The following is a 15,282-nucleotide window of genomic DNA, read 5'->3' on the forward strand; positions in this document are numbered from 1 at the left end:
CTACGGAAAGCAGGTCTCCCCACTACACACCTACGAACTTTTTATAGGGGGACAATCGAGAGCACATTAACCTACAGCATCACTTCCTGGTTCGGGAGCTGCAAGGCGTACGAACGGCACCAACTAGACAGGATTCTGAAGACCGCCAGCAGGATTATTGGTGCTCCACTCCCTTTCCTGCTGGACATATACAGGAAGAGATGTATCAGCAGAGCCATCTCCATCATCAAAGACCCCCTACCACTCATCGCATCACATATTCTCCATCCTGCCATCTGGGAAGAGGTACAGGAGCATTAGCTGCAAAACCAGCAGGATGCTCCTCAGCTTCTTCCCGCAGGCTATAAGACTGATAAACGGACTTTGCCCCCTGCCAAAGTATCACGCACCAACCACCAACCTGGACACACTACAGCAGAGCCACTGTCGTGCCGCTGCCGAGCGGAACGCCTGTTGATGTTTAGTAGAGAGTAGAGTGTTTAATTTGTTCATGATATATGTATTTTTATTTCTAATTATTTTTTACTGCACACTGAATGGACACTGGTTGAGCAACGTTTTTTTGTTTCCTCTGGGTATGTGAGTACTCAGAAAAATGACAATAAAGATATACTATACTATACTACCTGGTGGAAACCCATGTAGTCAGAGGGAGAACGTGCAACCTCCACACTGACAGCAGCAGAGGGTCAGAATTGAACCCGGGTTGCTGGAGCTACCTGCTGCATCATCGTTTCTTTGGTTTTTCAATTCCTTGAATTCAATTCCAATTCCACACATTGAACCCCTTCAGAAGAATAAAAGCCAAAGCCTGGGAGAAGGTTTCCAGAAGTCAGGAAGATATAAAGATAAATTTATCATGCAAATGACAACAGCGTAGAATTTAAAAATAACACTTTAAATTTGAGTTTGAACATAAACTGCACTGGATGCAGCAGGACAGTTTCAAGAATAAAATCTTGAACAATAAATACATTATACAGAGCAGCAACAACACGTGACAGCACTAGGAGGGGTGCGTGTCTGTACCTCTGAGCACCATGACACGTCACATATCGCATAGCATTTAGGAAAGAGGAGGTGTCTGGGGGAGGGGGAGGAAGACTGAAACAGTTTGCAACAGTTAAAAGTATATGGAACGCAAGCCCGAATACTTTGTGCAATCTACGAGGAGCTGTGCAGTGCAAGCGAAGGGATCCATCTGGTGGGTTTGGTGGTTGACAGTGTCCTGTCCATAGGAGATGGAGCCTGGGCAGCTTGGAACAACAGACCTGCAGCACCACCCGTGCCCCAGATCCAACCCTCAATGCAGCAAGGGCAGAACTAAATAAAACCTTGTTGATGCTCATTCAAGGTGGAGTGTAATTTAAGAATCGGCACTGGACTGATCAACAAGGAGAAAACATTGAGACAACACTTGCGTGAAGTTACTGGGTCACCAGGAAGAAAGATCAGAGATGTTTTCCAGTCTCAGCCCAAGATCTGTCCAGGAAGTGCAGGTCTAAGGTCCCCTGACCTGATACTTGGCTGCACTAGACATGGGGCACTGACAGCATGTCTAACCCAGAGACCACAACCAATGTGTCTCAGCAGTTCTGTCTCTGGTTTTCCTGCATTGCCGATATTAATTTTCCTTTTCAATCCCACTGATCCTTTTGCCTTCTGAGCTTCATTAAAATGTGGAAGAGGCAATGTTACTGAGGAATAACAGCTCACCTTTTTCCAAGACACTTTGCAGCCTCCTTGACCCAACCCCGTGTTTACATCAGCGCCATTTCATCAGGTACCCTTTCACCAGACTGTCTTATCTCCCTCACTGTCCCACCACCATCTCTTTGGTCATTTAACATTTTATCTTTTCACTCTACTACAAACCTCTTGTACTATCCTTCCTACCTCTACATTAAACCTGTAATACGATCAACCTGAAAGTTCTTAAAACACAAAATGTTGGAAGTACTCAGCAAGTCGGGCAGCCTCTGAGGAGAAACAGTTGAGCTTTCGTGAGACTTTCCTTGGTTTTATTTCAATATTTTGCTTTATGACCCAAAGATCACAACACAGAAGGTACTTGATCTGTTGAGTATGTCTAACATTTTACAGACCTGTCGTGCTGGTCATCCATCCTCTTGAACCTCACCCTGGCAATGATAAAAGAGTTTAACTGCAGAGGGAGCTACCACCTGGTCTCGCAACTTCATCCGGTGCCAAGACATTTGAATTCCCAGATGGCCAACAAGAGCAGGGATCTCGGTCACAAGAGAATTTGAGTCAACAACCCAGGTGTATTCAGCGGACGCAAGCACACCCAAGAATCTAATTTAATATGGAGTTTAGCTGACCAATAAAAGGATTATTGGTGCAGCAGGTTGTATCCTTTTCGGCAGGAGTGTTTGGAGGATGGAATGAATGTCGAATGGCTTTGGATATGGGCACAGAATAGCCTTCACCGTGTGACAAAATAACACAAGCAGTGACAAGACTCGAGTCCTGTGGAAGACATCAACCCATTTCCACACCTTAACGTGCTCCTTCATCGCATCCGGGAACTTCAAACAGAACAAATGACACAGTGCTTCAGTGGACGGCCATGTGTTCCAATTCATCACTGTCATTGGGGACAAAGGCTGTGAGTTGTGGCAGTCAGAGGGTTCCCCAATTCTCAGCTGGAGGGAACTGGTCCACTTCAGCAAGCTCCGAGCAGGCCTGATGTCCCAGTGCAAATGTCAGCTTGTACCTCAGCCGCACCTTCTCCTGCAGGCAAATACATAAAAAAAGCAAGGGTGATATGTGTATGGAACAAGCTGCCAGAGGCATCTGTGTTGGACTGATGGGACTGTTTCCAGGCTGTATGATGCCAGGGTTAGTTTGAAGAGGATCGCAAAGGCTGTCATATTTCAGGATTAATCCTGGTGTCACAAGCGGCGAGAGTAGAAATAAGGACGATCACAGCGGGGCTTAAGGCTTGGTGCAGGAAGGTGGGCTCAATTCTGAAACAGGAGGCGCTATTCAAAATGCAATCTGTAGGGTGACAATACTGAGCAGGGAAGAAGTTGGAACGATTGGGTGGGGGGGGGGGGGGGGGGGGGGCAGGATCACTGCATTTTCTTTTTAGCTATGCATAAACGTGTCAACTTTGGAACAGAGAGTGATATTTTTTAAATGCTGATCATACAAACTTGGTGAAGTGGTAAACAGTGAGGATGAAGGCACAAGGAACTGCAGATGCTGGAGTTTTGTGTATAACACAAAGTGCTGGAGTGGCTCAGCGTTTCAGGCAGCATCCCTGGAGGAGAGAGGTGATGTCGTGGGTCAGAGCCCTTCTTCAGACATTATCAAATGCAACAGGTAGGCGGGCAGAGTGAGCATACAGGCAGAAGAGGGAACTTGGTACGGGGACGTTCGAGGTGATGCACTCTGGCAGAAGGGATGGCAAAAGACAATATAAAGTTATTGGAACAAAGTGCTCGGGGTGTGCAGGAACCAAGGAGCTTAGGGGTCATGCACATCAATCTCAAGCTGGAGTAACTCAGCAGATCAGACAACATCTGGAGAAAAGGAATGGATGACGTTTCGGATCGAGACCCTTCTTCAGACTGAGAGTCAGGGGCAGGACATTCTGAGAGAGTAGATGCAAAATCCATGACATCTTGAGCTTCATAAATACAGACATTGAATGCAAAAGCAGCAAATGAAGTGACGCTGTGGTTTGGCCACAACTGGAGCATCCAGACCCAGTCACTACATTTCAGGAAGGATGCGTATTACACAAATAATTCCAATGAGGAAAGGTTTCAACTGAAAGGTTAAGTTAAAAATACTGAAGATGTTCTCCTTGAATCCAACTTAAGGAAGAATTAACAGAAATGTACAAGTCTAGGGTGTGAGGGGTTATGGGGAGAAGGCAGGAGAACGGGGTTAGGAGGGATAGATCAGCCATGATTGAATGGCAGAGTAGACTTAATGGACCGAATGGCCTCATTCTGCTCCCATCACGTATGACATGAGAACAGAGTCAGATAACTGCCCAGAAAATCTGATGTTGCAAGGAATTGGGGAAGGAGAAGAGTCGCTGGGTACTGAATGCAGGTTTTGGACCAGAGATACAGGGATTGTGCAAAAGAATCGTTGCAGGGACTGAGTAGTACTGACAGAGGTAATGTCAGGTAATGGTTTCAAAAGTGGATTAACATTTGAGGCGATAGGGGAATGGGATGGATCGCATTCTACGACTGAAAGACCAAGGACTCAATGGACTGAATAGCCTCCTGTGCTATAATAACTAAGACGTGTATACAAATGTACATGTGCAGAACCAGAGTTAAAGATGCACTCAAACACACACACACACACACATACATAATTGCCTCTCCATGCACACAAAGGGTATGCACAGTAAAAATGGCGCACTGCACATAGGGAACAGAAGCTAGGACTTGCCTTCAAAGGATTTGCCAGTAACATAACTTGTGTGATCGCAGCTGGAGGCAGGATAGGATTAAACGGAGCCAACTCGGTCCCAGATGGAGGCTGTAACTTGACTTTCATTGTCTGGGGATAGACAGACAGACACCTCAGAGTTCACAACGCATCCTTGAATAGAAGTTGCTGCAACCAATCTACTGATTCCACAGGGTGCTTGGAGAGGGGAGAGCAAGGGCGCAAGGGGAGATTGCAGGGACGAGGGGCAGTGCAGGAGGCACAGGGTGGGGGGGTCGACGGGGAGTGACAATGGGGTTGCAGTGGAGTGGGGCAAGGGTGATACAGGAAGGGGAGAAGCAGGGGAGGGGTGCAGGGGAGGGGCAAAGGTGGGTGCACAGAGGACAGGCAAGGGAGCTTGCAGGGAGGAGTGGAAAGGGGACCTGCAGGGAGGAGGGGGAAGGGTTAAGGGGAGTGCAGAGGGCACGGGGAGAGGGAGCAGGCCGCAGAAGGAGCAGTGGGAAGGGTGCGGTAGGTCTATGGAGGAGGAAGGGCAGGGCGAGGGGATTGAGCAAGGCAGGGGTACATTGTCGGGCCTGCTGTCAGCAGGTATTGTACCCTGGGTTCCCACCTTGGGCACTGCTGCCTGAAGCACGATGTTGGTGACGGGCAGGGGTGAGGTGTTGATCATGGAAATGACCACAACCAGCACATCTGGCCGTGTGGGAGGGCAGTCCTTCGCAAAGTGCAGCAGGATCCTGAAGCCACTCTTGTCGTACGCAGTCACTGGGAGAATACCACCTGTGACAATGCAACACACCAGTCACTAGATGATACAGGAGAGAGATTATTCCGCCCACCCAGTCCGTTACCACTGCATGTGAGCACTATCCCACGACCCCTGTCCATTGCCATATGTGGAATTCATTGCCACTGAAGGCTGTGGAGGCCAATGGCTATTTTTAAGATGGAAATTGATAGATTCTTGATTAGTACAGGTGTCAGGGGTCATGGGGAGAGGTGCAGACTTGATGGGCCAAATGGCCAAATTCTGCTCCTGCAACATGAACATATCCCTATAGCACAACATCTTTTTATGCTTTTGAAAACTCTTACTGAATCTGCATTATTGCCTGGTCATACAGTATATCCTAATCACTGAACACACTCCATATAGAAATGTGTAGGACGGAACGGCAGATGCTGGTTTAAACCGAAGATAGTCACAAAATGTTGGAGTAACTCAGGCAGGCAGCATCTCTGGAGAGAAGGAATGGGTGACGTTTCAGGTCAAGACCCTTCTCCAGTCTGAAGAAGGGTCTCAACCCGAAAAACGTCACCCATACCTTCTCTCCAGAGATGCTGCCTGTCCCGCTGAGTTACTCCAACATTTTGTGTCCATATTCCGTATAAAAACTGTTCTTTGAACTGTCACCAATTACAGGTGCACAACCTTTTATCCGAAAGCCTTGGGACCAGACACTTTTCGTAATTCAGAATTTGTCGGTCTTCGGAATGGAATTTTTTTAGCGTAGATTTTAATGGCTGGCTCAGTGGTAGAGTGCTCGGCTCATATCCGCAAGGTCACGAGTTTGCGCCTTGATCCTGGCAGTTACTCGATCGCGAGTTTGAGTCTTCAATGTCGTTTTTTCTTGCAGAATAAATGTTTGTATGAAATAGTGTAGGAGAAGTGTACTGACTGTGTGGGCAGAACTTTGGAAGTGATTGCCCACCAGTCTAAAAAGCCGCTGTGTCTCCCTGTCCCTGGGATAGCAGGAGGCGATCAAACAGCACAATACCCCCCTCCCCCTCCAACTCCAGAGGAATCCGCTCCCCGATGGGCCGCTACCAAAGATCATAAAGGAGCTCCTCTATGATCTTTGGCCGCTACAGCGACAAGTGGCAGTTCGCCCACAGCCCGAGCTGCGCCCCCTCATCCGCCACCCCAAGAACAAGACGTACCTTGCACACCATCAGCTTCTGCCCCTACGTGTTCCTCTGGAGTTGGAGCGGGGCTGGGCTGGAGTTGCTGCTGGCTGTGGGTCTCTGGGATCTCCGTGCTTGCAGTGGGCCTGGGGGTCGGTGGGCGGCGGTGGGAGCTGTGGACCTACGGACCTACCTCCGTGGAGCTAGCCAGCTTCGGAGCGTGGAGAGCTGCGGGGGCGAGACTCTCGGTGGGAGACTGCTTTGCGGGGCACTGGCAGCGGCGACTTCTCCCGCCCGAATTACGGGGTTGAGAGCAAACATCATAGAGGTTGAGAGTGACCTGGAGGGGGGCCTTACAACGCCCGGCGCGGCTGTAAATTGCCGCGGACTTGCTAGCGCCCGCCGGGGGCTCCAACATCAAGACCGGGGCAGGGCCCTACATCTCCCGGCGTGGCTTTGAGTGGCCGCTCCCCGATGGGCCCCTACGACGCCCCGAGCTGCGCCCCGTCATCCGCAACCCAGGTTCCTCTGTAGTTGGAGTGGGGCTGGGCTGGGCTGCTGTTGGCTGTGGGTCTCTGGGATCTCCGTGCTTGCGGTGGGCCTGGTGGTCGGTGTCTAATTGGTCCTGACACGGTCTTGCTGCAATCGCCGACGCGAAGACAGTGCAAAGCCCCCGCGCCGGTGCAATGGGCGGGGAGCTGGAGAGGGGAGGGAAGGGGTCACACACATGGCCGGGAAGCAGAGGGGTGTAGGTGGGGTGATACTGAAGCGAGCGACAATCTGCTGCTGCCTGCCCGCTGAGTTAAAAAGTTCCCACGCAAGACTCACGAAACACTGTATATCGTGAGTCCACCGTGGGAACTTTTTAATTCAGCGGGCAGGCAGCAGCATATTGTCAATTATTAACCCTCCCGCGCAATATACCCTCATCTTCTCTTTTATGAATGGGGATTTAGTTCCCCTTTCTTCGAGGACCGACCGGAGGTTCCGCTGTCACCTCTGCGGGCCGCCCTCGGTGAACGTTTTCAAGGACCTTTCTTCAAGGACCGAAAAAATGGCCGCTATTCGGAGGTTTTCGTTATTTGGATCTTCGGATAAAAGGTTGTGCACCTGTACTAACATGTCTCCTCATCACTGACCCTCCTGCAGCTCCCAGTAATATTAAATAACTCACTGCCATCCATCAGCAGTGCAGGAGCCCCTCACTGCCCTCGCCTGGGCATCTGCGGAACACACATGGAGGTACCAATATTTGTTGAGCAGTCAACTCCCTGTCCTGACAAGTTCCATTTCCGCGATCGCTGCTCTGCTGTTTGTATACACCTGGTATCACCGGCCCATTACGCATGGCTCTGAAAGCAGAGCTTACAGATACTCACTTGGTTTAATCGTCTCCAGTGGAACTAACACGTTGGCAAGTGATACTTCTGGCAATCCAGTCCGGAGAGGACTGAGCGGCAGAGGGGAGAGGGAACGGAACAGGGGGCTGCCCGGTGCTGCAGTAGGTGTGCATTGGCCACTGCCTCCCGATGCCCCAGCCATGATACCCATCACACGAGAAGCACTAGGGTGAAGAACAAAAACAGACTGGTTTCCTTTGTGAAAATATCTCCTACCACATCTCTGCTCTTTGCTTAGGTTATTTTCCCAGACTCTAGACAGAGAGTGGTGAGGGATGTCTCTCTCTCTCTCCCTCTCCCCTCCTTGTCGGATCCTTTACACTCAAGTCTTCCCCACTGCAGGCAAATACCAGACTGGAGGGTTTTTCAGTTATAAGGAGAGGTTGGATAGTCGGGGATTAGTTTCCATGTAGTGTAAAAGCTGAGGGAGACCTTATAATTTAACATAATGATGAGGGGAGTGCTAAAGGGGGATGGTCACACTCCTTTTCATGGGGAATAGGAGTCTGAAACAAGAGGGCATGGGTTTAGTTGTGCCTGATTGTCTGATAGGAAAGATTTAAAAGGTACCTAGGGTGCAACTTTTCCACACAGAGGATGGTGCATAGAAGGAACAAGCTGCTAGAGGAAGTGGTAGAGGTGGGTACAATGACAGCATTTAAAATACATTTGGACGGGTATGAGAATAAGAAACATTTGGAAAAACATAGGCCAGGCACAAAGCAAATGGAACAAGTGTGATTGAGGAACTTGGTGCACACAGGTAGGTTGGGCCGGGGGCCTGTTTCCCTGCTTTATTTTGCTCCGACTCGATGACCACCATAAGTAATAAAAGACAGGAAGAAGATCCACAAGCTAACTCACCCTCTGAGCTCTTCTCGGTGCTTCTGATCAAACGTGTTCATGTTGAAGATGCTGCTGCTAAACATTACCGGGGAGGAGGAACCCGATTGCAGAGGTTCTCCCGCAAACATGGAGACCAAGTGAGGTGCTGGCAACATGGCAGCCGGGCTGGATCGAGCGGCAACTTTTACTGAGAGAGGCACAGCCGGGGCGTGTGGGAGATGTGAAGCTCCGGGCATCACCAGGAGTGACGGAGGAGGGGGCTGCTGAAGGAGACGAGCATCCGACTGCACAAGAGGATTGGTGCAGGAGCTGGACCCAGCCGGAGCTGGGGGCACGGTGAAGGGGTTGAGAACAGTGTTGTCAATCTGGAACAAGAAAGCCATGTTAGAGAGAATAAAGAACCAGACTCGGCAACATGACGCAGGATATATCAGCACCACCTGGGGAAGAGCCCATGAAATTAAACAGGTTCAAACAGGCGGAGAGGAGGTGGTGGGTGGGTGGGCTGCGGGGGGGGGGGGGGGGGGGGGGGGGAGGAGAGAAGGGGGGGGGAGATGTGGGGGGGGAGACAACAAGGGTGATGGAAGGACCAGGCCGAGATTGTACAAATAATTCAGAGGAAATGGATCTACCAGAAAACTTTTCAGCTGAGGTTCCCCAGGGTCCTTGTCGATACCATTAAACGATGGAGGATCATTCAAACCTGAACAGGAAGAAGATTAAAGATGGTCCTGTACTAAATCAGTTTAGTTTAGGTTAGTTTAAGAGATACAGTGTAGAAACAGGCCCTTTGGCCCACCGGGTCTGCGCCGGCCAGCGATCCCGCATATTAACACTATCCTACACACACTAGGGATAATTTTGACATTTATACCAAGCCAATTTACCTACATTCCTGTACGTCTTTGGAGGAAACTGAAGATCTCGGAGAAAATCCACGCATGTCGCGGGGAGAACGTACAGACTCCGCACAGACAGCAACCCGTGGTCGGGATCGAGCCCCGGTCTCCGGCGCTACAAGCGCTGTAAGGCAGCAACTTTACCGCGGCCCCACTGTGTTCCCTAATAAGCCCTGGACATCCTATCCCACTACCTCCCAAAATGCTGATCTGTTCCCAACAACAACAGTGCACCTGCAGTCCAGACTGTGCACATTCAATCCAGTCCAGAATGGGGTTAGTAGGGAAGAGATAGATCAGCCAAGATTGAATCGTAAAGTAGACTTGATGGGCCGAATGGCCTAATTCTGCTCCTATCACTAATGAACAGACCAAGCATGGGTCACACTCTCGTAATGATGTGGCCCTTCCACTGGGGCGCATATGGCATCTTTTGCTTCTGGTGCAAACACCAATGAGAGCTAGACTGTCCCAGTCTACCCAGAGTTGGTCACAAAAGAACAATAAATTATCAAAATAACAGGCAACGTTATCATGCATTCAGCTCAGATTGGGAAATCGATTCACGTGCAGTTCAGGTTGACTGGTAGGGTACTGGCTACATTACCAGACTGCTATCCAGATTCCTACACTATCGGTATAGAGATACCAGAGTGCACTTCTTCCCAACCTGCCTCCTGCAAAGACTCTATCGCTTACTCCCAATTCCTCCGTCTACGCCGCATCTGCTCCCAAGATGAGGTGTTCCATACCAGGACATTTGAGATATCCTCATTCTTTAGAGAACGGGGGTTCCCCTCTTCCATCTTAGATGAGACCCTCGCTCGGGTCTCCTCGGTATCCCGCAATTCCGCACTTGCTCCCTCTCCTCCCAGTCGACCTCACCTTTCACGCCAACAGCTGTCACATACAGCACATAATCCTGACATTTTCGCCACGTCCAACATGATCCCACCACTAGCCACATCTTCCCATCTCCACCCCTTTCCACTTCGCAGAGTCTTTCTCACCCAGAATAGAGGTTTCTAAAGCTAGAGAGAGAAAAGATTACCTAACCCCCAAGCCTCAGAACTAGTCCCAGTATTGCTCATCGAACGGGAATCTCACAATACAGGACAGGGACGTATCTAGGTTCCAAGCTGTGTTGTCTCAGGCTTAGATTGTAGAGCTGCTAAACAAAATGTTACATTTCCCATAAATAGAAAAGTGGCGCATTCCCTCCGGTGCTAAACCACAGGCTTGGTGTGGACTCATCACATCTCCCCAAACTGATTCCAAATATCTAAATTCAAATATTCTGACAGCATGGACATCAAGAACCCTTCCACCATATTCAGTCTAATCACCCAGACGTTCCAGTACTGTGCTGCACTGGGCCGTGCGTTATTTGCACTGCCATTCGGGTCTGCAGGCTTCAGATGCAGAGCACTTACCCAGTGAAAGCAGCTCCACATCCAGCAGGCCAATGGCACTGGTCGCGCTGGGAGGTTGCTTGTTCACACTTGACAGGCCGAGCAAGCGAGAGCCAGAATCACCCGTGACGTTTGGCGGAGGAGGAATGATGGGGAATATCGGTACTGGAATGGGAACAGTTTTTGCAGAGGGCACATCTAACCCCACCAAGTCGATCAGTGTTCCTGTATCACTGGTTCCACTACGGACTGCAAAGAAAAATGGGGAGCTCATGTAAAACAGTGCATCAACACCACAAACAACCTTACAGCTGCTCCGAGTAGCCAATTTTTTGAATGATTATTTAAAAGCCAACATTAATTCTCCTTTCTTCCACTCAAGTCTTTCTCCAGCCCATAGATTGTTGCACAGGACAGAAAAAACCTCTAAACCAAAGTCTACATCCCCATTGCCTACTGAGTTATAGAGAGGGGTTGGGCAGGTTCAAACTTTATTCCTTGGAGTTTAAGAAGGAACTGCAGATGCTGGAAAATCGAAGGTAGACAAAAGTGCTGGAGAAACTCAGCGGGTGCAGCAGCATCTATGGAGTGAAGGAAATAGGCAAAGTTTCGGGCCGAAACGTTGCCTATTTCCTTCGCTCCATAGATGCTGCTGCACCCGCTGAGTTTCTCCAGCACTTTTGTCTATCTTTTATTCCTTGGAGCACAGGAGGTTGAGGGGTGATCTTATATACAAGATCATGAGGGGAAAAAGTAGGGTGAATGCACAGAATCGTTTACCCAAGAACCAGAGGACACATTTTTCACGTAAGGTGGTGGGTATATGGAACAAGCTACCAGAGGAGGAAGTTGAGACAGGTGCTATAACAACATTTAAAAGACTTTTGGACAGATACATTTGGACAGATAGGAAAAGTTTAGAGGGATATACGCTAAATGGAGACAGGTGGGACGAGAGCATAGATGGATCTTGGTTGGCATGGACAAGTTGTGCTGATGGGCCCCATTTCCATGCTCTATGACTCAATGAGTTAAGTATCACCCAGGGTGTGACTGGAACATCATAGCTGTATGGTCTCTGCAACAGGTCTGGAATCCTTCCAACTCGAGATGTAAAAACAGCGAAAGCACACTATTCAGAGTGTGGCTTAATCAAACTACACAGTGAAACAAACATTGACTGCGCTTTCTACTTGTTCCATACGTACAGGCTAGTTTAAGATTAATTAGACACGATTCATGGTCTGTAATTAGACAAGGTCAGTAAGCCTGGAAACTTAACAAATGAGAGCAAGGGTGCTGAGAATTCCTAATTTCTGGTGAATATCATTTTGACTGTTAAACAAATTACCTGGTGGCTTCGGAGGTTCGGGCAAACTGAGTTCTCCATTTACAGTCTGTCCTTGAACAATCTTCTTGTAGGAGTTTATAGTACGTGAAAGGTCATCGCTTGCTTGTAGAATATCACCTGAAATAAAATGGTAAAATCATTAAAGGTCTTCTGAACCAATTAGCTACCTATCTTTCTTTTTAAATAAAGTTTCCCAGGCTGCCTGCCACTGGTTCATCTTCATTTGTTAAACAAAATTAAAGAGTGATTGAATTGTCCAGCACAGAAACAGGTTCCTTGACCCAACTCATCCACGCAGTCTGTTCTGATCCATGTACCTTTCTTTAAATCCCATAATGATATCCACCTCCAGAGCTTCCTCTGGCAGCTCGTTTCATATATGCACCGCCCTCTGTGTGGAAAGGTTGCCCCTTAGGTCCCCCGAGATCGTTCCCTCTCACTGTAAACCTCTGCCCTCTCGTATTAGACTCCCCTAAGCTGGGAAAAAGACTGCAACCATTCACCTTATCTGCACCCCTCATGTTAGCCTCCTATTTTCCAGAGAAAAAAAGTCACAGCCTGTCCTTATACATCAAGCCCTCCAGACCTGGTAACATCCCCATTAATATTTTTACACCGTTTCCAGCTTGATGATATTCTTCCTATAGCTGGCTAATGAAAATTGCAAACAATACTCGTGTGGTCTCACCAACGACTTGTTCAGTTGTAACATGACGTCCCAACTCCTGTACTCCATGTCCTGACTGATCAAGGCAAATGCTTTCCTTATCACTGTCTTCCTGCATCTCCACTTTCACGCAACTATATATTGATACCCCCAGGTATCTCAGTTCAATTACACTCTCCAGGGCCCTGCCATTTACTGTGCAAGTCTTGCCCTAGTTTAACTTATCAATGTTTAGCATCTTACACTTGCCCGAGTTAAATAACATGTGTAATTTTTTCCCCAGATCACATTGTAAGCTGACACACTTATCTTTAGTGCCCACTGCACCACATATTTTGGTGTCATACGCAAATTTACTATTGTTAACAACATTGTTATCCAAATTGTTAATATAGATGACAAACAATAATGGATCCACTACCAATCCCTGTGGCACAGGCCGCCAATCTCAAAAACAACCCTCAATGTTGTTTCACCTCAGTGAAAATAGAGCATCCCCTAAAAACGGCTACCACCGAGTCAATTTTATATCCAGTTGGCCAGGTTACTCTGGATCCCATGTGTTCTAACCTTCCTGCTCAGTCTACCATGCTGGACCTTGTCAAAGGCCATGCTGAAGTCCACATAAACACCATTTTCCATCCCATCCTCATTGATCCCTTTCGTCACCTCCTCAAAAAAATCAATCAAATTTGTGAGACGCCATTTCCGCTGCACAAGCCATGCTTCAACAAAGTCTCCATTAAACGGATGTTACATTTTTGAATGTCACCTCAGTCTCTTTTTAACATCCAAAATCCTTCAACAGCAGATTGGTCAAAAGATCCCACAATAACACCAAAGATAAATTAAAATCTCCTTTAGTCACGGCGAAGGACTGAAAATACACAAAGTAAGCCAGCCAGTAAATTAAGTCAAAGGAATGTTTTGCATGTGGGCACTTAATCAAAACTGGTCCTTTTAAAAAAATCAGATTTGGATAGACTCACTCTGCATTTGCTAATCTGGTATGATGCTGTGCACTTTACACTGATATTTGCCTCCACCCAATTCTCCCACCCCCAACATAATTTGATGGTGTTGCTACCTCTCGGTTTGTACATGAAAGACAACCAAGGTGCGTGGTCAGTACAGAACCAGAGAAATTAAATTCCTGAGTAGTCATTGTGTAACAGAGCCAGAGTCTGCAGGTTTGATCTGGAGGAAGTTGACTGCAATCAAGGTGAGTTCTACAACTAACTTGATATCCCTAGGTTCTGTTTTCAAGCGCATATATTGTGGTTGGAGGGATTGTGAGGGCTGCTGGTTGCTGCTTGTCGCACCTCAGTCAAAATAGTTACTTCTGCAACTTTTATCGGAGCATAAAATTGGGCTCAGCAAAGTCCCTTTGGCGATCTAAGAGCTTGATGATATTTACTGTGGTGGTGTCAGCTGCATCAGGACAAGGTACCGGGGAATAGCAGGTGGTTGGTTCTCCAGTTAGAGTGGGTACTGTCAGGAGAGGAGGGGTGGAAGTGAGTGGGTGTGAGATGGCCACTATGGCCATCCCCAGCTACCAACACTTTACAAGCGGAGGCAGAAACTTCCCCGACGTACCTAAGCTGTTGTCATTGTCCTCCGTCTCACTCGCAATTTTGAACAACGCCCGCCTCATTTTCTCACATTGGTCGTATAGCTCCTGTAAAGCAGCAGAGCTAGAGTTATTTGGCTGCACAGTCTAACTTCAGCCTCATTACTGAACCCACTGCACCTTCTGTGTTATACTGTATACTAACCTATGGTCTTCAAAGTTGAATTACACGTCCCCTTCTCCCCACCCACCCCCTCAACCTACAATTCAAGTCACTTTGCAGAAATGCATTTAATAGCGGGCAAAGAAGTATTACCAGGAAGAGCCAAAATCTTTTGTTAAAGAAGTGGTTTGAATACAAGTCTCAGGTAGTAAAGAGACATAAAGAGGTTTCGAGAACCATTTCCAGAAAAGGAGCCCCCGCTGCCAATGTTTAGTGTGGCACAATGTGGACAAAATATCAGCGAAGAACAGAGAGTTTCAAGGGATGTACTTGTTGTGGGCATTGAAAGGATAGGATGGCTCACAAATACACTCATTTTAAAATGCTCTTCAAAAATATTGTCAGATAAAATTTGACACCCGTCTACATAATGATGCATTATGGCAAATAACTAAAGAATTGTTATTGGAAGCTTAGCTCAGGGTAAAGGCTAGGTTCTGAACAGGATGACAGCCTCAGACAGTGGCCATAGAACAGAGTGGGCTTGGTAGCTGGTGTGTGGAGTTTGTAATGGGGGACGTTTCTGCTCGACCAAGAGTGGACAAGCAGACAGAAGCCGAGGGGTTAAG

The 15,282-nt window shown here is 48.0% G+C and overlaps 1 protein-coding gene across 3 annotated transcripts in view; it reads right to left on the bottom strand.

The window, feature by feature from the left end:
- Nucleotides 1-832: 832 nt before the first annotated feature.
- The window catches only part of gga3 (golgi associated, gamma adaptin ear containing, ARF binding protein 3), a 33,575-nt gene continuing 19,125 nt past the window's right edge, over nucleotides 833-15,282 (bottom strand). For all 3 annotated transcript variants that reach the window (XM_033044449.1, XM_033044451.1, XM_033044450.1), the window contains 9 exons: nucleotides 14,517-14,598; nucleotides 12,254-12,370; nucleotides 10,924-11,151; nucleotides 9,224-9,294; nucleotides 8,610-8,956; nucleotides 7,725-7,909; nucleotides 5,051-5,220; nucleotides 4,441-4,551; nucleotides 833-2,754 (listed from right to left, as the gene is read on the bottom strand). In XM_033044449.1, coding sequence (XP_032900340.1) covers nucleotides 2,644-2,754; nucleotides 4,441-4,551; nucleotides 5,051-5,220; nucleotides 7,725-7,909; nucleotides 8,610-8,956; nucleotides 9,224-9,294; nucleotides 10,924-11,151; nucleotides 12,254-12,370; nucleotides 14,517-14,598 — 1,422 coding nt within the window. In that variant the 3' untranslated portion in view covers nucleotides 833-2,643. The remainder of the gene's footprint in view (nucleotides 2,755-4,440; nucleotides 4,552-5,050; nucleotides 5,221-7,724; nucleotides 7,910-8,609; nucleotides 8,957-9,223; nucleotides 9,295-10,923; nucleotides 11,152-12,253; nucleotides 12,371-14,516; nucleotides 14,599-15,282) is intronic.

The sequence above is a fragment of the Amblyraja radiata genome, chromosome 26, assembly GCF_010909765.2.
Source record: "Amblyraja radiata isolate CabotCenter1 chromosome 26, sAmbRad1.1.pri, whole genome shotgun sequence".
In the NCBI taxonomy this organism is placed as follows: domain Eukaryota; kingdom Metazoa; phylum Chordata; class Chondrichthyes; order Rajiformes; family Rajidae; genus Amblyraja; species Amblyraja radiata.